The sequence below is a fragment of the Centrocercus urophasianus genome, unplaced genomic scaffold (assembly GCF_019232065.1).
Source record: "Centrocercus urophasianus isolate 14NV4802_14NV808 unplaced genomic scaffold, USGS_Curo_1.0 seq_9, whole genome shotgun sequence".
NCBI classification, from domain to species: Eukaryota; Metazoa; Chordata; class Aves; order Galliformes; family Phasianidae; genus Centrocercus; species Centrocercus urophasianus.
This window is the reverse complement of record NW_024885532.1, coordinates 31,220,542-31,246,785: the sequence shown is the minus strand read 5'-3', so window position 1 is coordinate 31,246,785 and position 26,244 is coordinate 31,220,542. Positions and strand designations below refer to the sequence as shown.

The window sequence follows — 26,244 nt, the reverse complement described above, 5'->3', positions numbered from 1 at the left end:
TCTTCCAGTTCCCCAGCACACAAATCACATTTCAGGATGTACAGAATGGAACCCAGCATTTACAATCAGAAAGTTGGCAGAGTTTCAAGAGCAGTTAATTGAAGTTAAACAGCTCCAAAGCTATCCTGTGGATGAACATGTACACTAGAATACTCAGTAATCACTGTAGCAACACGATGAGTGGCCACAGATTATGTTTCTTAAGCTCACAAAACAAAAGTCACCTGCCATCACATCATTGAAACTAACTTCCCTCCTGTAAAACGTGCACACAGAATGGATACAATCAAAGCAAAAATTATTCCAACTATTTATGGATATAATCACTACATCGATGTAATAGAAGTGGTATGGACATTAATCAGTCCAAGTATCTGTAGTCTAATACAGATGTGTGCCAGAAAAGAATGTCTCACACAACCACTTAATACTACATATTCATATGCAATTGTAGAGCGATTGCTTGAAGAGATTTGGCAACATTACAGGAAAAAAAGTCAGGCTGACAGAAATACCAAAGAAATACACCTTGTCAAAAGGCATAATCCAGTTACCCAGTTTTAACATTAGAAGTATTTTTAATGATTGCTTAGACATGCAAAAATGTTCAATTTAAAAGAAATGGATATAAATTGAGCTTTGTTATATGCCCCATTTCAGGAACTGAGCAGAGAGCATAACAACTTCTCATGTTTGCAAGCACTACTTTTTTTTTAATTAGCAAAAATAGATGAAGAGAACATTACAGCAGTTCTTGTTTGTATTTATCTATGCATGTATAAATAACTGAAGGGGAAGCTGCTATCCATACAGGCATGTAACCAGACATTAATTAATGTAAGCCTTGACAACAAACAAGTTTTGTTAAGATGTTCAGTAGGTAAAGGCAGTAGTATGAACTCCCACAAGCCATTTTCTTTGAAATCCCTTTGAGTTTTGGTAAAACATTCCTCCAATGAATACAATGTTGCATTTGAACATAACAAACACAGAGCAAGTATGTAAGTGCAACTTGTCTTATGTTCCCAAATTTACCTGTTAAATGATTGATTACACATTAAAGCACAGTGCTGGGAATGGCCGAAGCCAGGAGCAAGGAGTTACTATTCATTGCATCTGTTGAAACCCTCTCAGCCAATTTATAGGTATCCAAAAAGACAGCTGAAGTTTGTCCCCACACACACACACCTTACTACAATCCAGTGACCTCAGTCAGACTTAAAATACCACTCTTACTTAAAGTCTTTAAATGCAAAGTTAGCATGTTAAAACAGTTATTTGATACTAAATCTCAGCTTATTATCTAGGAAAAAAAAAAATAAAATTCCTTATACTAGAGAATTAACCAGGGAAACACAAACTCTGAGAAAAATCTAAGTTTCCAGTACAATTCCTTGCTCACACCCTGACCAGAAAGTAAATTAACATGAAAGTCAGTGTTTTCCTTCCAACATGGCACCACAAAGTTCAAAACTCCAAATCAAAAACCTACTCGTGGCTGCCCATTTTTCAAGATGTTAAATTATGAAAGGAGGCAGAAGGTAGACGGCAAAAAATGTTTGAAGGATTGAGAAAACATCCTCAAGTTAAAGAATCAGCCCCGTGTTAATGGGTTGATCACCCACAACAATTTTTCAGTTGTGAAATCAGTAAAATATGGAAGCAAAGTGCAGGAAGGCAAAAAGCTACATAAGCCTTCAAAATCAGTGCTTAGATAACAACAGTGTTACTGATCAGCCAACAGAAAATGACCATTAGACATTTTGAAAAGTAAGACCTAATCTTCAGCTACCACCTCATGAGTTGCTGGAGGATTTCTCTTACTCCATTAAAGCTGGCTCCCATCCTAGTCTCAGTCTTCTCCCCTATTCTGCCCAAATAACTTGAATAACCAATGAAGAGGCCTCTGGAATTTGAATTGCACTGTTAATATAGCAATATTAATAAAGCTAATAACAAGTCTTCAAAATAAACCACTAAACAAAAATCAGTAAAAGACTCAGAACAAGAGGGAAAGAACATGAATGAGTTTAGGTGAACTGACCATCTGCATTTCAGAAAGCAGCAAAAGACCAGCAAATATCAAACACTGGCCCCTAGCGTTGACATCTTAACATTTCAGCAAGACGTGCCGTCAGGTAAAACTTTCTCTCATACTTGCTTTAAACTTTCAGAATTATTAGTTCAACAATTCACGTGAAAGGAGCAGTTTTTGAGCTACAGGCCACATTGAGCACATGGTAATGCCTGCAGTGTCTGAAACATCCTTCAGAAAACTGCAGCTCTGACTGCATTACAAAAAAGAAGCAGCTTCTCTTCACACATTAGCAAGTGGGAACTTGATGCAACATGATAGCAGAACTGATACAGTCAGCAAGTTAGATTAACTTTCAATTAAGGTTTTCAATTAAGAATACAATTCCATTCTTCTGAAACTGAAAAGAACTATTTGTTACACTGTATAAAGCCCAAACTGCATGCAAAAGCAATCTGCATTCGACCCTCAAAAAAATTCTTACCTTCTCAATGATCTCATAGCATTCTTCCAACTTCTGAGTTCTGTCTTTCAGAAGTATACTGGCTTCATTATAGACATTCAGCCACTCTCTGTAAGAGTTTTCTGACAGATCGGCATAAGCGATGCACAAAGTCCTCAGGCCTACAAAACAGAATACAGTGCAATTTTAGGTGTGCAGTGACTGAGTACCTGCAAAATGGTCTAATGAACACTAAATTCTAACCCTCCCACTGGAGTCAACAGTTCTTTCTGCAAATTGGTGAACTCTGGTTTCCTGTACATTTTTTAATGCATTTGTTTCCACAAATACTAAACGAGTGTCTGGCTCATACAGGTTACTACTGCTGGTGCAAATCAAGAGGGCCTAATGGGTACAAGCTTCTCTCTAATGTTCAGTATTGTAATCTAGAGTTAATGCCAATATTTTATCCTACTGCAGAAAAGGGAACAAAGCCAAGCACTTCCCTGTGAACAGAGGTGTTACATCAGTCAAAGGTCTTGAGATCATTTCAGATCATCTTGTGTCCTCCAGGCATCTCAGTATATTCATGTTATTAAGTTTGCTTCATAAAGCCAGAGACTTTGTCATCCGACTTTTTACAGTGGTAAAAATACCAGTTTCTCCAACTAAATTGAAAAATATAATTAGTGTCCCTTCATTTAATCACAAATACAGAGTTCCAACTCCTTCCACATTCCATTTTTGTACTGGAATTGCACAGAAGCAGAAGTAGGGCACAAATTTCCTTAGGTATAGTTATCTTAAAAGTTGCTAATCTGCTGCTACATACCAATTTTGAATATACAGCCACCTTATTTGGCACAAGAAAGCTCAGGCAGTGCAAGAAATAAACTAATAAACTGAATTACTTTTACATGCTGCTTCTCTTACCTTCTGTGGCAAAGTACTCAAGATGGCACAGTGTTTGCTCCATGTACTGGGAATCTTTCGAAAGCCTCTCAAAAATTACATTGTCCTGTTAAAAGCAAATTCATTACAATGGAGTAAGTCTATATACGAAGTTTCAATGTGTGTATGCACCAGATCTAGTGAAATTACCTGACTGGACTTGCTTACATCAGAACCCAAGACTAATAAATTTAATTTAATGCATTCAAGTTTCAGAGACACTGGTTTGAATAATCATCTGAGCTGTGCCCAGTAGCAGAGATCACAGTGCACCAACTACACATAACAGGCACAGAAGTACACACTGTCTCTACCCACTTAAATAACAGGGACTTTTCCATCATGTAATCCCCTCTCAAACACTGTAGAACACTCCTGTCTGAATTAAGCGAATGTACTAGTTTTCAGAGTATGTAAGTATGTTGTCTTATTTAGTACTCATTGTAGTCTTCCTGCCTTTCTAGAAAAGATTTCCATTGATGTTTAAAAACAGAAGGTTGAAAAACCTTCCTCCCACAGCTCCTTCTTTAACACTAAATCAAATGGCAATAGAAATACTTATGTACATGAATAACAGAAGTAATCAAAATGCAGCATCATCATCTTTCTTGTCTCTGTGTTTTATCATGTGATTACCAGATTGAGTTGCTATGTTAAGTAAAATATGCAAACCCTAAATGTCCTTAAATACATACTCTAAAGCAAACTAAGCACATAGGCCTACATCCATCATGGAATAGTCATATAAAACAGGAAATTCATGATTTAAGCGTTAGGATAGGATGTTTCCATCAGAACCTGGCACGTTTTGTGCAGAACAGAAACAGTAGATGAGCAGTAGATGCAGCAGAACAAACAAAATGAAAAACCATATTGGAGCAAAAGGGTTGTAGTAATCAGCACATCGGACATCTGATCCTGCTCAAATCAAAGACAGCAAGAAGTTTCTTACTCCTGTTTTCCATCCTTTTCACTGCCAATCTACAAGAAACTGTTAACAGAGGCACAGTAATAGCAGTGATTGAACACAAACAGGTGCAAATCAGTGAGGAGTTACTATGCACACAACTTTAAAGTATCGCGTAGCAAAAGCAGGCTAAATTCATTCCCACCACTTTAGCTTGAAGCTAGCATCATCTTTACCTTATCACAGGAGTTAAACTGAAGCAAAGCTGTGCACCCAAGCCTGTATGTCAAGTAAACCAGATCCTTACCGGAAATTAGAAATAGTTTTCCCTGTTGCAAAAAGTCACCTCCATGATTTTCCATTGAAATCAGAACACTATGGCTGCGGACAATGCTGCTTTTACAGCCTTTGTATTTTGTTAAGTTATTGCCCATCAGTGAAGACAGAAACATAACTTGGTGCAAGTCATGATGACAAAAAACAGCAGGTGTAGAGATGTGAGAGAGCCAGATCAAGAGCCAACCACTTGAAAGCAAAAGTTAGAATTACAGCTTTAGACAGCAGCATTTTGTCTAGCTCCTGAATTCCTGTTGTATGGCTGGATGAAATCCAGCCTTTGCTTAAGCTGAGAGTACTGTTCCTGTAAGTTTCAGGATTCCACTTGGACAGTAAATAGCCTAACAACTTGCCTGCAAAAGAAGTCAAAGAAGGAATTACAGACCTCCTAAATCACTTGGTCCTAAACAAAATGCCAACTGGTATTATGTATGAGACATGAAGTGCCAGCATCAGTCACAGCTGTTGAAACAATAACTAGTAATATTAGCTCTCCACTGAAGTGGTATAATTACTCACAGCTCCTTTGCAGTACAGACGTAGTTGTCCTGCTGGAGTTCGAACAATCACAGACATTCTCTTCCTGTTACTATTGAAAGAAAAACATTTGTTTTCATTATCTATATTGATGAAGCAGAAGCCCTGTTCTAGCCAGTGAATACTCAGTTGTGCTTAGTGCATCAAGGATTGTGTGAGGTGGAAGAGTAGCAACTTAAGACCTCCCAGTCCTAGAAAGCAAGAAGAAATATTAAGTTGCACATTTCCAGCTTCAGCCCCATGGTTCCCATGGGCAAGCACTTGATCAAAACACCTGTACTTGCAGCCAAATGTGAGCAAGAACTTGGAAAAAAGCAAGATGGCATAACCATTATCTCGAACAAAGAGGAGTCATTTACTCTCATCTTTTTTATTATATCTTGTATGAATATAATTATATCTATTATATCTATATTAATGTTTTGGGGATTCTGGCTAGAAATGGAAATATTAAGGCTGAAAGTGTATTACTCCTAACATACTGAAACAAATACTTACTGACATAGGGGCCTTTATTTAAATTTTTAACTCAAAAGAATGAAGAACATGCAAAAATATCACAGAAAGTAGTCACACTCCAGATCAGGTTTTAGCCTCCTTACTCTCTGAGAGCTGCACATCAAGACCAAGTCTTGTATATGTGTATTTTTAAAGTAAACAGTGTAAGAATCTAAGGTTTAAGAGTTAAGGTAAGGGATTTTTTTAAACTTAATTATTTTAAATATATACATTTTGACATTTTAGTTATCCACCTCTCTTTTCTAATATACACTGGAAATAAAAATGCAGTTTATACGGGTGAGAGGCAAACAAATAAACTCCTCTCAAGAGAACTCTGAAGAAACTGTAGTTTCGTATTCAAAAGTTATCTGTAAGCATACTTGGATGCATCATTGGAAGCCAGGTTGGGTGGATCTTTAAGCAACCTGACCTAGTTAAAGATGTTTCTGCCCTTGGCAGGGAGCGTGAAATAGGTGATCTTTAATGGTCTTTCAAACCTAAAGCTGATTGTGACTTCATGTAATTCTTGTCCTTAGCCAACAGAAGCAGATGGAAACAAGGAGCAGAGGCGTCCTCCTTCCTTCCTTACAAGTATGTAGAAACAGAGAAGAATGTGAAGTCTCAAATCCTCCTCTTTAAAAGTTACTCTGGCAGATCTAACCTCTTTTTGTAAGCTTGGGAAACATTTACACAATAGCAAGCTCTTACTATGTCTCATCAGACAAAACCATCTTTTTGTGCTTTCCAAAGCAAGTCTGGAAGCAAGTTAACTATCCTAAGAATTTATGCTGCAAACTAATGGCCTTGGGGAACTTCCATGTGCTTTTGAAATGTAATTATAGGAATTCCCTCACTTGGTCATGTGGGAAAGTTGATACACACAGGGAAGGGCTAGGACAGCGTTTTCTAAAAGCACTGCATGAGGGCTACAGATACTCCTGTCTGTGGAGAGCAGCCAACTTGTCTGAAATCCTGAAGGACTCTTCTAGCACCTTTTAGATATTTTCATATGTAGCCTAAGTAGCTGCATTCAGAATGGGAAAAGGTGAAAAGAAATCAAAAGCAATCATGGCTGGTTGTTCACAGCTGAGATGTTTCTTACAATGAGCACCAAAAAGACCTATTTTACCTATGAAAGTAAAACACAAGTGATTTGCACAACTTCTGTAAACACTCAATCTGAAATCATGTTCTTGAAGTAGACAAAGGATACATCAAGATATAAGTGAGGCATGGAGCAACACTCTCACAGCAGCAACTTCAAGGTAAAAAGAGAGCTTGGGTAGCAGAGAAACCTCCAACCTCACATTCTAACAGCTGCCACCAGACACCATTTTTAAAGTAACTCTTTTAGATCATGATTGGAAAATGGGGATGGAGGAGCAGGAGAAAAAAAACTAAGGAGGTTCAGGTTTTTTTTATTGCATTAGCTATATATCTACCTATCAAAGATACATATTTATTTAAAATGTTTTTCACTACCCTGAGTAAAATATATTATAGAAAACTTACCTGGAAAATTCCAGAACATTAAGAATTTCAAAGGTTTTTTCTTTTCCCAGCTACAAAAACAAAGATATTTACTATTTTAAGTGCAAATCACGTGATATTCCTATGTGTTAACATACAAGTTAGTTGAAACACTTTTGCTTATACATCCTGGTGTAAATAAGCTGAGATAATAGCTCCCTCTCCTGGTATAAGTGACGCTGAGCCTTGTTTAACGACATTTGACATGGCACTTCCATTTACTATTTTTATACAACTTAAAAAAAAAATTATCTTACTGTTAGAGATATAAGCATCCTCTGCTTTCTGCAGAGAGGATAACAGCGTAGATAGCTCTAGAATACATGCCTCATCCTAAGCTCTTCTCCTTAATCTAAGCATTAGTTTCCTGCAAAATAAAAGGTTTGAAACAAGTTCCAGACTGTCAGATGTTTCAAGTGCCTGGCTTGGAGTTGTACCAAAAATTTGAAAGTGAATCCACAGAGAAGAAAAAAGTATATCCATTATTCTCAGTAAGCACCTACTAGGTATTCCACAGAAAGTTCTTATCTCAGCTGCACCTGTACATGTCTGGAGCCACTTCAGCACAAACTGCAACTTAGAGTCAGAATGTGGCTTCATGAGTTTGAGACTGCCATGTCAAATGTCATCTGCTAGTTACACACCCTAGCATACATGCAGAGATTGCAAGATACATAAAAATTCTTCAGAAGATTATCTAACTTGGAAGAAAAAGAAATGTTTTAATACAAGCAATTCAACATTTAGAAATACAGTAACTACCAAATACAACAGAAAGAAATGTGCTAGACAAGCCTTTCTAGAAAAAGAGGAGATGTAGCAGCGAGGGACATGGTTTAGTGGGCATGGTGGTGATTTTAGTGGTCTTTCTCAGCCTTGACTCTATGACTTCCTTATGGATGTGTGCTACTTTGAGCTTCCCAGTTTAAGTGAAATGTTCTTCAGACACAACTGCCATAATTTCACATGAGCTTCCAACTCCCTACTGCCCATTCCACAGAGAAGAACAGAGGACTTTGCATATAAAATAGACTAAAACAACTCTTCACAACCAACAAAAGCCTTTTGTACCTACCTTAGTAAAGGCCTTAAAAGTAAGAAGAACTAAACAATAAACATATTTTCTACATGAGCTCATGAGCTTGGCACACAGTCTACCTACCGCATCAATGATAACTGAATGTGGAGTCCTTCCTGTGAAGACATAACCAAGTTTTTTTGCTCCTTTCACTAAAGCCCCTTCATCTGCCAATAAAATAAAAGATTAAATTTGATGTGATATGCAGAGAAAGGAAAGTACAAAGCTCACATCTAAGTAAGACATGGTGCCAAAACAGAAGCCACCCTTCCTATTTATTCAAGCTGCTGTGTCTGTACAACTGCTAGAGTAGCATATTTTACTCCTTGAAAGGCCATGTGAGATCAGCTAGACAAACTTCATACTCCATCTGTATAAAACACTCTGCAATTACTGAAGCATTAAGCCCCGCTGCTGTGGAGGAGTCATAGTTTCCTTCTACATGAAAAGGGGGAAATACCTGTTCAAAAAGCAAGATCAAAGCTGAGTTACCCTACAGTCTCACAATGTTCATAGAAGGCATTAAAAGCAGCGTGCACTAATGACAGAGGATGTCAGATCTACTGCTAGTATCACATAGGAGGACCATCTTGCTTTTAAAATTAGTGATCTTTTCAGAAGTTTCTGGACCTTCCTTTCATCCCCATACATCCACTCCTTACATCCCATCCCTTCTCCCCCTCCCTCCCCCCCAAAAAAAAAGAAAGCAGCATCCAACCTGGAGAGGAGGCCTGGTAGATAATTTTATTTCCTTGTCTCTCAGGAACTACAGTGTGACACACGGCCAGCAGAGTGAGGAACTCCTGTATGTGTACAGCTGTAGGCTAGACAGAACACCAGGAGAGGCAATTTTAGTATTACACACAGAGGCAGCTGTCCCCCAACTTGAGAGAATGATCTCTTAGATCACAGACAAAAAAAAAAAAAAAAAAAAAAACAAAACCCTTGAAAAATAAAATAAAATAAAATAAAATAAAATAAAATAAAATAAATTCCCTGATTGCAGTAGTTGTCTTACTTGGCTCCAGAACATCAATACAACAGAGTCAAAAGCTAGCATTAATCAACTATATTGCTAAAGAGAAGTGTTTCACTTAAGTTACATAGAGTTGGAAAGCCCTCCAAACACCCTAATACAGAAGCACCAATTCTGTAATTAAAAACTAATTCACCTTTAGCAAGCTTGCAGATGACACCAGGCTGAGCAGTGTAGTCGATACATTGGAGGGAAGGGAAGCCATCCAGAGGGACCTGGACAGGCTGGAGAAGTGGGCCCATGAGAACCTAATGAGGTTCAACAAGGCCAAGCGCAGGGTGCTGCATTTGGGTTGGGGCAATCCCAGGTACTGATAAAGGCTGGGGGAAGAACTCCTTGAGAGCCCTGCAGAAAAGGTACTTGAAGATCCCGGTGGACAAGAAGCTGGACGAGAGCCAGCAGTGTGTGCTGCAGCCTGGAAGGCCAACTGTGTTCTGGGCTGCACTAAAAAAGGGTGGCCAGCAGGAGAGGGAGGTGATTGTCCCCCTCTACTCAGCTCTTGTGAGGCCCCATGTGCAGCACTGCGTCCAGGCCAGGAGCACCCAGTGCAGGAAGGACGTGGAGCTCTTGGAGCGGGTTCAGAGCAGAGCACTGAGATGATCAGAGGGCTGGAGCACCTCTCATATGAGGAACTGCTGGGCTTGTTTAGCTTGGAGAAGAGAAGGCACCGGGGAGACCTCATTGTGGCCTTCCAATACTTGAAGGGAGCTTAGAAACAGGAGGAGATACAACTGGTTTTGAGGGTAGACAGTATAGGTTAAGGGGGAGTGGTTTTAAACTAAGATAGGGGAGGTTTAGGTTAGATATTAGGAGGAAGTTTTTCACACAGAGGGTTGCCCAAGGAGGTTGTGGATGCCCCATCCCTGGAGGCATTCAAGATCAGGCTGGATTTGGCTCTGCACAGCCTGCTCTGGTGGTTGGTGACCCTGCCTGTGGCAGGAGGTTGAAACTCGATGATCATTGTGGTCCTTTTCAACCAAGGTCATTCTATGATACGATATGTAGCACCCCAAGCTTCACACAGGCCAAAGGTTTTAACTATGTACTGATTATTAAGAAACAAGATCTACTGCTTTGATAGCTTCCATGAGAACTTTCAATAAATTGAAAGTAACCACACCAAAATTTGACTCATTGCAACTGTACTCTGAGTGAAGAACATACAGAGTGGATAGCTGCTGATTAACAAGCAAAAGTAGCCATCATGTTCTGTCACATGGGAACACTCATCCAGCCAAGCAGAAATTTCACCAACAGTTTCTACAACTTCAGCATCATGACACAACATCATTCAGACTGCATAGTCACCAGATACATCCACGATACTGAAGATGTCATAACACACACCGCTCATCAGCAAATTCTGGCAATTATGGCTATAAGGATTGGAAGCAGAGCCCTCTACGCTGTTCTTACCTCCTTTTTACCCCTCTCCTCTTGCCCCATGTTTTCAGTCTCATAGCAGTCAGAAATAGTACTCAACTGCCCAGATCAAAACCAGGCATATTAACATCATATGCAGTTCACACATTTACTAGGACACTTGGCTGAAATCATCTCAGTTCATCATGCTTTGACCACACTGCTCACAGTTGTTGCGTTGAAACCTTACATCACAGCAGCCATTTGTACCGTGACAGAGTCATTTTAGCAGAAAATCACTGAAGTCATTCTTTGTGGTTCAGCTTGCAAACTTTCATGAGCTTTGGAATATAGAAAAAGCCATCTTGTTTCCAAAATTCTCATTAGGATAGCTTATTTTATACTTTTTATCAGAGCAACTATGAAACCAAAAGTATTACATGAGCTATCAGCACATCAGGTCAAAAGAAACAGTACTGTAATATTACAAGGAAAATCAGAAGGAGACAAACACCAACCTTATAAAACAAAGCCTGGTTTTTATCTACTGAAATCTTGTAAAATCATCCAGTAAAACAGGATCCAAAGGTTTTTTTTAAACAATTAGAAGATGCTTCTACACTGGCTATTTTCCCAGCGTATAGTAGAACATTTCACAACAGAACTCAAAGGCTATGTTCAAATGAACACTTTTCAAGTGAAAGCTACATGCCACCAAATATTCTCTGATGTGTGAAACTTGTATTCTATGTATTTTTCTCAGAAATGTAGTACTAAAATGTGAAATACACCACACTCATTAACCACTAATCAGAGACATTAAAGACGCCTACATCAGAAAGGGAAATTTAAAATGCACCTTCCCTTAGAGCAGCAGCATTCACAGCTAGCTCTCAGACATCTTCATACTTCTCCATCTACCACATGCTACATCACTGTTTCACACAGGCCTTTATCTTAGCATAGAGATTTCTGAGCTGCGTGGTCATGTCCCACTAAAATAACCACTGTTGCATTCAACATGCAAAGAACAGAGGCCGTGGTTCAAGAAAATGAACAGATTGCACATAACCAAAGAGTAGTGTGAGAAATGATAAGTTCACAGGAAAGCACTGTTCAAGAGGTTACTGCTGCTCCATTATTTCCAGTGAAAGCCATAAAAGATACCTCTACCTCTCAAAAATGCACAGCCTGCCAGACTCTCACTTCAGCACCCGCTGCTGCAGACCTTCAATGTCCTTCTCACAACTGTATCACCTAGCCTCTTTGCATGCTTCAATGTTACCTGTTCTATCAGCTAGAAAAAACCTGTCTCGGGTAACATCACTGATTTTAATCATATATTTCTGCTTACAATCCAGCAGGGTAATTTGCTGCTGCCTTGGTATTTTCACATCTCACAATGGCAATTTTCCAAACCTATCACCAGACAGAAGCTTAGTTTATCAGGTCAGCTCTTCCACACAATTGTCATTCGTTTCCTTTCTATATTGTTCCAACAATGATATAATATTTATTGCACTGGCATGAATCAGGACAGAATGTTTGAAATGTCTACTTCAGAGCTGTGAACAGCTCAGTCTCACTAACGGCTTTTGCAGTAATTTATCCTCTGCATCACACATTTAATCCCAGCATAAGGAAGTACCACAGGTTAAATGATCCTGCTTAATTACTTGTTTTCCTCTATTTAAAGCAAATCTCACAGATTCTTACTGATGGTCTCTATCAGACATTCCTCATAAGTTTTATTTTACACTCAGATCTATTTTCTCCCAATTCCATTTCTTCCTTCCTCCTAAATCTGCAGCAGGAACAAAGCTCTCATTCCAGGTTCCTTCTTCCCCACTCCTCTCTCTGGGTGCCAGCAGCTCTGGGTCAAAGCTATTGCATCTCTCTGAATAATAGGAGAAATGCCCAGCTTCAATGATTTCCAACCAGGCAAAGATCTCAGTGAAACAGCAAAGTTTTTATTGGTTATTGCAATGGAGGGTGCACACCCCTTTATGGCAAGGGAGAAATCACACACTTGATCAGTGAAAAACTTTTCATTATACCTTTTTCTCCTGTCACAGGCTTTTTGTTGCCTGTTTCCTATTTACTAGGTACTCCAGGCTTACAATCTATGCAACACATTTGTTAATCCATTTTTCCATATGAGGTCTAACATCAACCTATTGTTTTTAGGATCATTTTGTATATTTCTATGGATACAGAAGGGCAATATTTCTTGAAGCTGTTATAGCTGTTTCATCCTGTGCCAGGCATTCCTTACCCTGCTCTGTATTTTTCCTTCCCTTACTACTTATGAAAGCCATATTTAAGAACAAACCCATATCAGAAAATATCTAAAGGTTACTAAGCCCCAATTCCTGATTTATGGCACCTATTATGTTGTGCTAGCAAGCATAAATTCAGTTATATATTTACATGTATTTAGCAGCCTTTCCCTTGCGTATTCCTTTGCAAAAGCTCGCATTGTTCATGTTTGATCCCGGTGGGTGTTGCTCAAACCCTCTCGACTAATTTCTTACCCTGGTCAGGGTGTCCTAGCTTCTGCTCTATTCTGTTGCCCAGCATCTTTCTTGCAGCAGCCGTTTTGTAAGAAGTTATAAGTTCAGTAAGGGTCTACACCTTGGCACTGGAAGTTTCTACTGCAAAAACACAATTTAACTCTCACAATAAGGTCAGTGTGGAATACCAGATGTGTAACCCTCCTTGAGCAATATATCTCACTGGCTGAACTTAATTCACACTGTGTCTCTAAAGTAAGAGCTACGGACATGTGGAGACAGTCTCATTTCTGGAAGCAGTCTCTGAATTGTTATCTACAAAGCGTTATCTGCAATAAATATAGATATGCCTTTTTTTGCCTTGTCTAGAAGGCACAACACTAACCACTATCAAGCAGAACACAGAGCAGTGGTCAGAAAACCATTATTAGAACTTCTCACCCCTTTGCATACATGTTCTCCGTTACTCAGGGGGAATAAACACTGAGCTAAAACTTGGTCTTTTGGAACAAACTACATATCTGCATGTCACACGTGCAGGTCAGCCACTCTGAAGAAACTGCATTATTTTAGATAGATACTCATAGTCTGAAGTTACAAAGAGATTACATATAAAGTTAAATGTAATTTCTTTATTCACTTCCAGCAGTATCAGATTTAAGAACTTGACCTTATTGCTTTGAATAAATGCTGCCCATCCTGCCAATGATAGCCAGTAAAATACTTACTCATTTCATTACCAGAGAGAACTATAACTCACTATCTCAAAAAGATATAAGAATTCCTACTGTTTTGCTCATTAAACTATGTGGAGAATAGCTGAGGATCCAGTCATGCTGGTCACCTCTAGAACAGGGAAGCTGGTAAGGTTGGAGTGGGTGTTTCAGGAACTCGCTCAGAAACACATTAAGGGGCACTGGAATTCCAAGTGAATTAAATACAAGTTTTTCTTGTCAAAACCACTGAAAAATAACCAATGGTTGAATGACTGTACTTCAATAAAAGAAAAATGTCCAAGTCCCATATGCAGCATGCAAAAAAGCAGAAGAGTAACAAGTATTTCTTGTCAACTGACTAATTGTGACATGGAAGTGCATATGAAACAATGAATATCTCCATGTGGAAAAAGATGCATTCACTGACATTCATTGATGCTTGCTGAACATTTATGGAGACCAAACTGTGTGTCTGAGCACAGTGAGGCAGTGGGTGGTGCAGTTCAGCAGTGGTGACAGCAACCTAAAAGACAAGCCATGTTCCAGTCAAGCCATGCACAGCCGTCACACCAGAAAATTAAGTGTCTTAATAATCAGATGATCTGCACAAATTGGCTAATAGTGTGATTATGTCGAAAAACAGTGCTTTGTAGTTGAGAATTTGTTCTGTCAAATAGTGTAACTGTGCTCTACCTATTTAGTTTCCATGGAAATAAACAGGAGGCATTACTTTTGGAGCCACCTGCATATTATATTTTTTTTAATTTTCATATTGGAAAGAAAATTACTTGGTGTTGAGACAGCTCTAAAAGTAATGTACGTGAGTGGATTGAAAAGAAAAAAAAAGCAATGCAATCTTCACAACCAAAGCAGTGTGCTGTTTAATGAGTGTTGGTAGAAGATAACACACTGATAGCTCCAGCTGCAAAAAGGCAAATGTTTGAAGGGAATTCACTGCCTTGCTGAGTACAGCAGCTTCTGACCCCACAGTGCTGCTAGTGCTGTAAGTCCCATTTCACCACCTCAGTTCTCTAAATGAGTAGAAACTGTCATACATACATGAACAACATCTGCATGCATCAACAAGCTATGAAAATTGAAGTGATCCACATAAACACAGACAATTTATACACCTGAACAGGCTTGAAGCTAAGGGCTAAAAACAGGCAACTTTTTACCCTCCATGCTGTAATCCAGTCCTCATCTCACAGATGCAGTTTGAGAGAGAGACCTATATTTTAAAAGAACGCAGGCAAACTGTTACACCCATTCTTTAAGTCTTACGCTAAATCATCACTTCCCCACGTGTAGCATCTGTTCCTGCAGTACAGTCAGGCTTCAAAAGGCATCTGTGGGCTACAAGAGGCCCATCTGAAGTAACATAAGGCAGAAATTTCCCCACTGCTTGCCTGATAGCTGATTTAACTCAGCAAGTTCACTCTAACAGTGCAATAACTTACCTGCACTCAAGTTGCCAGCTAAAAGGCAGCCTGGATACATAAGAGCTGAACGTGATGAACAAAGCTCTCTATCTCAGCTGTCTTTACAGTGACACCTAGGGATACTACCTAAACCTATTTGTCAGCAGTGAATATTCCATCTACCCCACAAAGAAGCAGCTCTACCCTGAGGAGATTAAAAAAAAAAAAAAAAAAAAAAGAGATATCCTAAGGTTAAGGAGCCACCTCAAGGGTAGATGAGAAACTCTCAATCCATCTAATGTATGTCTCTTCTGCTTAGCATATTGAAACATAAAATCACATCTACACACCCCTAAGAATAACAGATAGTGAGTAAGAGCCCAAGCACATATTACCTATAGTCTGCACCTAAGCCTTTAGTGCAGCAACTACCACTTTGGAGCCACTACCATAAACCATAACTGTAACTGCACATTAATAATATGGGATGCCATCCAAAGGGACTTGGACAGGCTTGAGAGGTGGGCTGATTCCAGCCTTATGAAGTTCAACAAGGCCAAGTGCAAGGTTCTGCTTCCGGGTCAGGGCAATTCCAAGCACAGATACAGGTTGAGTGGAAAATGGCTTGAGAGCAGCTCTGAGGAGAAGGATTTGGGGGTGTCAATGAAAGACTGAACATGAGCTGGCAATGTGTGTTCACAGCCCAGAAGGCCAACTGTATCCTGGGTTGCATCAACAGAAACATGATCAGCAGGTCACGGGAGCTGATTCTGTCCCTCTACTCTGCTCCCATGAGACCCTGTCCGGAGTACTGTGTCCAGTTCTGGGTCCCCACACACAAGAAGGACATGGAGCTGGTGGAGCAGGTCCATTAGAGGGACACTAATCAGAATGGTGGAGCACCTCTTGTATGGAGACAGACTGAGAGAGCTGGGGCTCTTCAGACTGGAGAAGAGAAGGCTCCAAGGGGACCTTACAGCAGTCTTCCAGTACTTGAAGGGAGCCTACAGGAAAGCTGGGGAGGGAGCTAGATGATGTTCAAGGTCCCTTCCAACATAAACCATTCTATGATTTTATGATTCTGTGATAAACAGAACACAGGAACAGGAGGTAATCCTCATCCTGGATGTAGGTCTTTCTAGTGCAGTTGAGTGCCAAAGCCACACAGGAAGCCAGTGCATTATCCGGAGAGGGATAACAGAAGCTGTCTTCAGGCTCCTTCACCTTCAGGAATTTAATGCAATGCACGGTAATAAAATAATCCTTCAGATATTTGCACTATGATGCATTTCAAGTTGTTAATACTGTAAAGCAAAGCAGAAAGCAAAGCTTTGCAGCAGAAAAACAGCACGTTGTAAGTTTATTTTAGATGTTCATATTAAACTTAGCCTGCCAAGTTACAGAAATTATACAGTAAGAAGAACAGTCTGCTAACCAAGTTTGTTTTTTCAGTTTTTGCTTGCCAATATCCACATCCCATACTGTGGCACAGCTTCTGCAGAACAGAAGGGTCATGCTTTTTAATATTCTCTCTACATTTTGCAAGTGATTTCTTCTTCTTTTTACAGCTACAAAATGTCTAAATAAGAAGAGAACTGACAGTCCTAAGAAGTACGTCCCCTTAGGATATAACTAATGACACAAAAACTATCCATTGCTTTAGGTCTCAGTCACTGTAAGATTAGGCTTGCAATTAAATCCTAATCTGCTATGTTCTTTACAGAATCTCCATCAGTTGCAGCATTTTAAGCAGGTCTCAATACAATCACCTTGCAATGCCCTGAATTATTGCTAAAAATAAAAAAAAAATTAAAGGTATTTTAACTGGAAGAGGTAGGAGGAAGCCAATTTGTTTCCTATATCTCTCTGCGCTTTCATCTGTTTTATGACAAACCTGTAGAGCAAACTTGATCACAGAAGCAGATTTGTTTAGCATTCAGTTTCAGACTGGTCTAGAAAATAGGGCATTTAAGAGACGTGACATTCACGAAGTAGACTTACATGGTCATTTTCAATGTTTTGCAGCAGTCTTGGGTCATCAAATTCACACGATTCACTGGTAGGAGGAGGTAGCTGGCTGCAGAGCAAGACAAGACAAATATAACAGTAACGATATTGCCATTCTTATCAGTTCATCTCTTTCTATTCATCCACTTTGTTGGAGAGAAAGAACTAAAAAAAAATCCTACTGCCCTAGCAAGTATTGTGAAAAGATCATATGACTCATACACAAAATGCTGAAAATAATTGACACTCTCTTCACCACAGCAGTAAGAAGCCTAAAGAGGTATGTCTGGAAGTGTATTTCAACATTCAAGTGTCAGTACACCTCCTGGGACAGGCGTAGCAGAAACAGCTTTTAAGTGTTCTTAAAATACATTGATTCCAAGTTTCATCTCTTAAGTCAGTGAATTCTGCTCTAAGTTGACTCCTGAAGGACTCTGAGCCTATGTAATCCAAATTAGTATCAGGAAGAAATTCTAGAAATTCTTTTACAGAGCTGATTAATGGAAGCATATGAGGACAAAAAAAAAAAAAAAAACAAAAAACAAAAAAAATTAATGAAGGAAACAACAACACAAAAGGAGAGAAGCATCTACAGAAATTCCATCTCAGCAGAAGGAGCAGCCTCTCAAATTAACTTCTTCCTGGAAGTAATCACAAAAATCAGAAGCACTAGAAAAGCTTAACTTAGCTCCTAAGGAAGTAGTTTCCTAATAGCACTCAGTGTTTACCTGTTTCTTCAGGGGTACTCACCTCTTACCCATATCAGACATTCAAAGCCACATCAGCACTCTCTGGCTCTTTCCCACTTCCTGTTAAACTGAATATGCTACACTGACACCTCCTGTGAATGACTTCCTTCTAGGCTTTCACTCCGTCTATGACACTAACACATCTAGCACTTTCCCAGCTTACCAAGTAAAACATCGCATTTCAGTTAAGAAATTCCTTTGCTTCTTGTCAACTTTGAGCTTAGTGAAGTGGAGGAAAAGCAGTACATTTATCACTGGAGACTGAAATAAGAGTCACTCTTAGCTTGTTACTTTGTTGTTGGCAGTTATAAATGAGCACAGCATTAGCAGGCATCCATGCCAGGACAGCCACTGCCACTTCACCCTCCTGTCTCTATCATCTTCCCCCCGTGAAAAAAGCTGCAGCACCACCCACCAGCCCTAAATGCTTTTCGAACAGGAGCCTACATTCAAACACATTGTTTCATTGGGCTTCTTTCAGCTTCAAATTTGAAAGCAGTCTGTTTATACAGTTTGTTCCCACTCTGCTATACAGAATACAAACACGCTGGAATGTATTTACCTGAAGTCCTCTGATGAACGTTCTCTTTCCAACTCCGGAAAATGGCTAAGGGAAAAGATGGGGAAGAAAAATAACAAACCCCATGAAGCATTTATTCCACTTTGCAAACTAGAAAATAGGCAGAAGGCAGAGATCAATGCGCCATCACACATACAAGCACACAATGGAATCACGGATTCAGCTTTTCTAAGGTTTGAATAATATTCTCTGTCTTTTGAAGTATCTAAATTAGCTACCATGAAACTCAAAGGCTATTTTGCATGGAGACCTTAAGAGTAGTCATAAAAAATTAGCAAAGACCAAAGATACAGCATCTGAGAGTCAAAAAGCCAGGTGCTATGAAATACTGGAGCGATCCCAAGAGATCCTTTTGATAAAAACAGAACAAAAATAGTTAAGTGGGCATCTCTCCTGTACAAGCAAGATTTAACTCTTGTCTTCTGACAACAATTACAACTATCTGACAGCAGTGAAATTCTCACTATTAGAGGGAGTCATGGAACAAAATAGAATTCTGCCTTTAAGCCACGTAATCTTCCCTCTGCAAAGGGGCCAGAGGGTATTTAGCTCTTCTGTTTTAATTTAAGTCACAAGCAGACAGTTAGGAAGCAATAAGATTATTTCTCTTTTCATGTAAAGTGTTCTCCAGGTTTGTGTTTCATACTTTGTGTCACAGGACATGACAATGAGAGCTAATAACTGTGATAATAAAAAACATTACAATATACACTGAACAACACGTTCTGATGATATTCTGATCTAAAAGTATCTATATGATCATGCACACGTTTACCTACAGTTACTAAAAAGTCATACCTACCCATATGTCACTCCAGCAATACTACATTTCTTGAAGTTCATGATATTACATGTTAGAGTACCCGTTTTATCTGAAAACAGGTATTTTACCTGGAAGAAAGAAGTTTAATTTTAACTTGCAAAGTAACAAGACTGAAATAAATGGAAAACAGTTAAGCTTAAGGAAAATTCAAGAACAGACCTAAGACCCAGAAATGTCACAATGCAGGTTTGTCATATCAAAGCTACAGGAAAACAATCAGGAAAGCTCTTTAATGGTATTATCTCTTATCTATCTGTAAATGCAGCAAGGATCAAGTAGTAGGTATTAATTGCCACAGCTCCAGTTACACTGGCTTGTGCAAGTTCAATGTTCAACGTTCACTGAATCTTTCAGCTGTATTAACATCATATAGCAAGACAGGAAACTAAAGTAAAGGTTCCTGAAAAATCAGAAGCATAAAAAGAATCAAGGTTCCTACCTTTCTTAAGCCACAACAGATAAAAAAAAAAATAGATGAGAGCTAAATTCCATGGTGTTTTATCTCTGAATCTGATAAGATTATAAACCAGCAACCATTAAGAAGGGATGGTACTACCACAGGGATCTGTCCATTTAAAGACCAGAATTTTTCTAGATTTGCAGAAAGTTTTTCATCAAGATCTGCAACTCAATTCAGTTCATTTTAGCAATGCATTAAATGATCTCCAAATACATAGCATTGGAAGTGGAGCCTTTGTACTTTGACTTCTGAGCAAGTCAGAAGTCAAAGTACATACCCAAAAATCTGAGAAACTTCAAGTTACTAATAATTCTGACCTACAACAAAGCTAAAAACACCTGTGATCAAGTAATTCCACTGAAAAATATAAAAATTCAGCCTAGTTGCATGGAAGCAATACTAAGCTACTTTTAGAAAAGCATCATAAGGGCCAACAAGATACATTACAAGATACATTGTGCTACATAACATTTGTAGGAAGTCAGATTATTGTAGTAACTTCTCAAAGTCACACAAATACAAATTATATTTTAGCAGTTCCAAGGAAAAGCTCAAAAGATATTGACAGTCATTCTGCTGAGCAGCACACAATGATTATGTATTTTACATAGACACACATCATCTCCAAGATCAAGTTCACACGAACTATGAAGTTCATGTAGTTTATTTACATACTTATGATTTTACTGGCCAAGGACAAAAAGTAGGATTTCTCAGTGGTACTGCACAATTTCAGGGGCAAAGTTGTGACCTCCAGTAGCTTTGTTGTGGGAAGCCCTTCCATTCTATTCTCTTCTCGCTTCCAGAACTGCATGGTGTTTGTAACAAATATCTTATAACAACAAGTTAATATACAATTATTATTAAAGGAAAATGGAAAAGCATGTCAAGGAACACAATCTAAGCTAGGAATAACACTGCATCTTTTTTTTACTTCCATTTTTGTGTGGCAGTCAGAAACACGAATGACAAAGGAAGGCCAAGGCTGTTTGGGGCTGCTCCTTAGCCAAGCTAAGTGCTGTATATCCTGCTCTGGTACAGACAATCACAAGCACAGATACCTCAAGGACAAAGCCAGTTCCAAGAGAAGGTAGGAAACGCAGACTCTATTATCAGGCTTAAAACTGCCTGTATGACCTCAAATCTGATCCTATCATACCTCATACTGGCAAGACTTGGACTAATGAAAGCGAAGAAGTCGCATTAAGCAAGCCACAATGCAAAAGAATAAAGCTCATTTGTACAGCATTCTTTCACACTTTCCATCTCCCCAGACTACACATTATTATAATACTATAATAATAATATAATATAATAATATCAAACTACATAATACAAACATTACACTTCAGAAAATTTTTGCTTACCTGCCCAAGTTCCTCATTAAGATTTGAGGTTCTGGCCATTGCAGGTGTGTCAGTTTCAGGATAATACATATCCATGTCCTGAAATGAGAGCAAAATTAGATGTATACTAGGCAAGTTGAACACTGAAGTCTCCAATCTTTTTGTATCTTATAAGAATTGCTCTATCTTTACTGGAAGTTCAAGGGTTAATGCATACTAAGACAAGGAATTTATCTCTTCTACTTGCTGATGTTCAGCTCAAGAGGTGTGAATTTTTCCAGTACATAACTGAAGAAATACACAGTTTGAAGTCAAAACTTGCCTGAATAAAAGTATAACCATGTTGTAGCATAAAGCACCACCAACTCATGCCTTTAGAGAAATATCATAAATATCATGACTCATACCAAAGTGGATCTGAATGCCAACCTCAAGACTTAAAATAAAAAGACACCAAAAAAACAACCAAAGAACAACCCCTCCCAAAAAAAACTTAACACCTCACTCAAACAAGTCTAGTCTTTCTGTCTGCTGTGGCTGAGAGAAGCTATAGGTTATCATGAGTAATTCAGCTTAAAGACTTCCCTCATCCTCAAAACCTAAAATACATGAAAGCAATTATTTATACAGAAGAGATCCCTACAACAAAATCTTTTCATTTTTTTCGTGGAACACAGCATTAACACAAAATAAATCCTCTGAATTTTGTCCTGCTCTCAAAACCAGAAATCCTGGTAAAGATATCAGGTTTTTTACATCATCTTGCAAAAGTGATTGCAATACATCAACTGCTGCTACTTACCCAATTTATAAAGAGAGCTTGGGTGAATTTGACAACTTCTAACGTCACCAAAAGACTGATTGGAATAAGGTTGTTGTATAAGATAATAAATGTCAGCAGATTGTACCCGAAGTTGACAGATAGCATTTCTGTGGACGGAAAAACACAAGACAATCATACAGAAGGCAGAAATCTGAGTGGCACAGAATAGGGACAGCCATCTTTCTGTAGTTGACCTGATCATCTTTAGTAGCACTAAAATAAATAGTGTGTTAGCTTAGTATAAGGGTCTTTTTAATATTGATTTGAATATTACATATATAAAAACACCCACAGAACACATGCCTGAAGATAGAGCACACTATGCCAGGTGAAGCATAAAATCGTTGAGGCTGTGTATTAGAGATAAGAACACTTTCTGAGAATATTTTGCTGAACAGATGGCGAGATGTGTGATGTTCCACACTGTAACCCAAAATTAGACATTTATCCAATGTGTTAAATACTCCAATTAAGAGCCATCAATATCACTCATAACATAGCTTTATCCTTCAGAAACTATCCTGTATGTCTCAGTGGAATTAAAAACAAAGAACAAAATTTGTTCTAAAAGCTGCCAGCATTGGCAGACTTGAGAAGCCCTTCATTCTAAAGAAATATGAGCAAGTAAGATGACACAGACATCCGGAGAACAAACTAATTGAATCCTGCTTAGGCAGAAGTGCTGTTAGTAACAGAGCCAATGTTGGGCAAGTCGCCCAAACAGCACAACTGCTCTTAAAGGGAAGGGAAAGCATTTATGAACAGCAGACAGAAAAGAAATGGTTCAGGAAAGACATAGGATAACAGCTCTTCTCCACGGCGCTGACCACATCCTCTCTACAGTAGACATAGTCTCCATGTTTGCATTTTGCACTGTTATTGAATTTTAGGAGGCATTTTGAACAGCAGAGCCCAGTACAATGGGGTCACAGCCCATAACTTAATTAACCTGAGATGAAGGCAGAGCAGCAAACTACGAGGAGACAGAAGCCAAAAAGCTGTCGTTTGGACTCAGTCACCTCCAAGTGTGAACATGTGAGTTTCATACCCCTTATCAGTAAACATGAAGAATGAAAGCACACTTTACTGGAAAAAAAAGCTTTTTCTAATACAACCTTTACAGAAATTAGACATTTAATGAAAATTCCAGATCAAGCCTGACAAAAGTATTTCCCATATATAATAATTGCAGAGGTGATGGAAATTGTGTGTTCATTTCCAGGAAAGCACCTATAGAAACTACTTTCTCATTCTTGTTTATTACAGGTTGCACCTGTCCCATGTTAGTTCAAGCTCATGAGTTTGTTTCACTCATCTTTCCTTCCTGCCATCTGAAGGCATGAATTTAAACTTCCTCATTAAAAACCAAGGTTGAGGGAAAATATAATTTGAGAAATGCCAGTATTGCTACTAGAAGACACTGCAACTACCACAAATTGAAGTCAAGCCTGAGGCACTTCCTGCTCTTCCTACAAAAGCTTTTTTCCCTTTTTTTTTCAATCATAATTGTGCTTTGTTGTAGAAGGGCTGAAGATACCTTTTGCCATCTGTTTGTATCATCACGAGCACAATTTGCAGTGACAATCATTTTCAGATCTGCATCTCAAAATGTTTTCAACAATACACTTAATAATCAGACAACCTAACCCCCAAAACAGAAGTCTAATGAGCAGCGATGCATTTAATTCCTAAGTGTTTACAAGAGATTCATTTTTTATATCTGAACTAATAAATTCAAAGAGTATAGATGAAACCAAAAAACCCCTTTAAGCATATTAACCAATCAGTTTTCTCATTACAAATGACAGACATCAGAAGCCAAAGCAACTCAAACGTCACCAAAATCACAAGCACCAAAATCACAAGTTAGCATGCACTCCAGTTCTCCACAAAAGATCAGCATGTAGAAAAACGGGAAAAAATGCATCAAGACAAATCCTTTTCTTCCAAATAGAAGTAAAAAGATGAAGTCAGTCCCATCAAGCCAGATACCTTCTATCTTACAGTCATGTACAATCAATTTATGATACATATGGCAACAATACATGTTCTACCCCAAAAAAAAAAAAAAAAAACCAACCCAAAAACAAAACAAAAGAATCAAAAGTTAGTAGCAAGCATCGTTTCTTCTGTTTCTTTCTTCATTCATTTCTTACTTTGTCAATTCATTTGGCAGAGATAAGACCCTGGATGTCCATACAGTCTGACACATCCCAACACACAGCCAGTATACTCACTGTTAGAGCCAAGGTACCACACGACTTCGCCATGTGTTCTGTTCCATAATAAGGCACCTACAGAACTCACAAGGGCCATCACCAGGAGAATACAGAACAAAACCAGGATCTGCATGTTGGTTACTTTCTCCACATTTGATCTCTTCAGAGGTGCTTTGGTTGAATTCTGAACAGCAGCAGAAACAATCAGGTAATGGCTTATACCAATAGTTGCAGAAGCAAATTCATTCTTTATTTTTAAGTCAGTTATAGAACTTAATACTTCAGCTCTATGTAGATCAATTTTGTGTACAAAGACCAGAAAGGTCAGAATAGTAGCCAGGGCTCCGTACAACAGCTAAACTGACAAAATATTGGAGGAAGAGAAACATGCAGTACTAAAGATCTCATTGATTCTCCTAGCTGCCCATTGCTCCCAATGGCCATCAGCAAAGGTGAGCAGAAAAAGCACTCCAAGCTCCCTGCCACTAAGACAAAGGAAAAACTTGGTCTTAACCTGTCTATCTTCAAGTATTAAAACAGTAGGCAGCTATTAACATTTCTTCCGCTGCTAAAGCTCAAATGAGCCAATAGACAATCTAAAAAATAGAATATAATTAATTTTGGTTGCATATCAAGTATTTTAGATATACACCTCCATTAGTTTTTGTACATATACAATTTTAAGTACAGTAGTATCCTTGTACTCCTCATGCTTCTACTTAAACAGCTATAATGAATCAAACCATTTAATGAACTCCAATATGAAAGACATGTAGAATGCAGAAAAAGAACACACTCCAAATCTTTAAAAACTTACTTGCATGAGTTTCGTATCAAATCCTGTATACACAACAATACCCAACACCCATTGAGTGTTTCTCAGTTGTGCACCTCTTAGCAAGATCTGGTCTGGACCAACTGGAACTGGGCTGCAAAGCAAGAAGCAAGCAAGCATCTCTCAATTCTCAATAACAATTTAGGAAAATAGTTCTCCTTTCAGCTTTAGCTTCCTCCCAGCTCAAGAAAGAAGGGGAAGCATTTTCCCTTATCAACTTATATTGTCCACCATCATATAATTATACATACAATATACAGGTTTCACTCCTCTGTTGAAAGCCTAATCTATGCTAAGCAGAGCAGGAAGAAGTTGATTCTAGGGAGCTCCTCTAGTTTCCCAGCACTTGAGAACCTGTGGCAGCTCTCTTTCATATCCAAGACAAGGAAGCATCACACTTGCAAACAGACCGTCCACTCAAAGCATGCTATAACTGTATACACGTCATTAAAGAAGCATTTTGGAAGAGATGCATTACCCATGTGATTTTTCAAGTAATATGCAAGTGATCTTTTACTCTTCTCACATCTGTCACTATTCTGCTTAGTCACTCAAGTAGTACAGTTTTGGTGCAAGGAAACCTGTACAGTAAGATGAAACCTGTACACTCCTGCTGACGCTTCAGGTTCTATTATTTATAGTCCTAAAATCTATTTTCTCAGAATTTCTTTCCTTTCAAGAGTTGTAACAGATCCAAGTCATACTGACAGAAACTCCAGATTCTGGAATCATTTTCAATACGGAACTGAGCTTGCTTCAGCTTTAGCCCCTGTCAGAAGATAAAGTTTTCCAGTATCCTCTGCACATCTCCTGTTGCAAGACAATCCTAAAAATAAAACCATTTCCTTTGCTCCTCCCAAAGTGTCACTTTAGGTAAAGAACAACTATGATTTCAAAGAAGCCATGTCTCCCCTAGCAAACAGAAGACTCCACAGAAAGGCAAACCTACTCCATCTAAAAACAGATATACGACCAGTGTTGCAGAAGAAAAGCCTGCAGAAAGCATTTGTCATAACCAAAGGAGTCTACGACTGTTA

At 38.7% G+C, this 26,244-nt stretch overlaps 1 protein-coding gene across 2 annotated transcripts in view; it reads right to left on the bottom strand.

Moving 5' to 3' along the window:
- The window catches only part of ATP8A2 (ATPase phospholipid transporting 8A2), a 281,480-nt gene that overhangs the window by 231,309 nt on the left and 23,927 nt on the right, over nucleotides 1-26,244 (bottom strand). For both annotated transcript variants that reach the window (XM_042839218.1, XM_042839220.1), the window contains exons 10-22: nucleotides 25,190-25,301; nucleotides 24,391-24,556; nucleotides 22,133-22,260; nucleotides 21,352-21,429; nucleotides 19,504-19,592; nucleotides 18,684-18,728; nucleotides 17,367-17,442; nucleotides 9,036-9,141; nucleotides 8,402-8,484; nucleotides 7,222-7,271; nucleotides 5,191-5,260; nucleotides 3,411-3,495; nucleotides 2,520-2,659 (exon numbers count right to left, since the gene is read on the bottom strand). In XM_042839218.1, coding sequence (XP_042695152.1) covers nucleotides 2,520-2,659; nucleotides 3,411-3,495; nucleotides 5,191-5,260; nucleotides 7,222-7,271; nucleotides 8,402-8,484; nucleotides 9,036-9,141; nucleotides 17,367-17,442; nucleotides 18,684-18,728; nucleotides 19,504-19,592; nucleotides 21,352-21,429; nucleotides 22,133-22,260; nucleotides 24,391-24,556; nucleotides 25,190-25,301 — 1,228 coding nt within the window. The remainder of the gene's footprint in view (nucleotides 1-2,519; nucleotides 2,660-3,410; nucleotides 3,496-5,190; nucleotides 5,261-7,221; nucleotides 7,272-8,401; nucleotides 8,485-9,035; nucleotides 9,142-17,366; nucleotides 17,443-18,683; nucleotides 18,729-19,503; nucleotides 19,593-21,351; nucleotides 21,430-22,132; nucleotides 22,261-24,390; nucleotides 24,557-25,189; nucleotides 25,302-26,244) is intronic.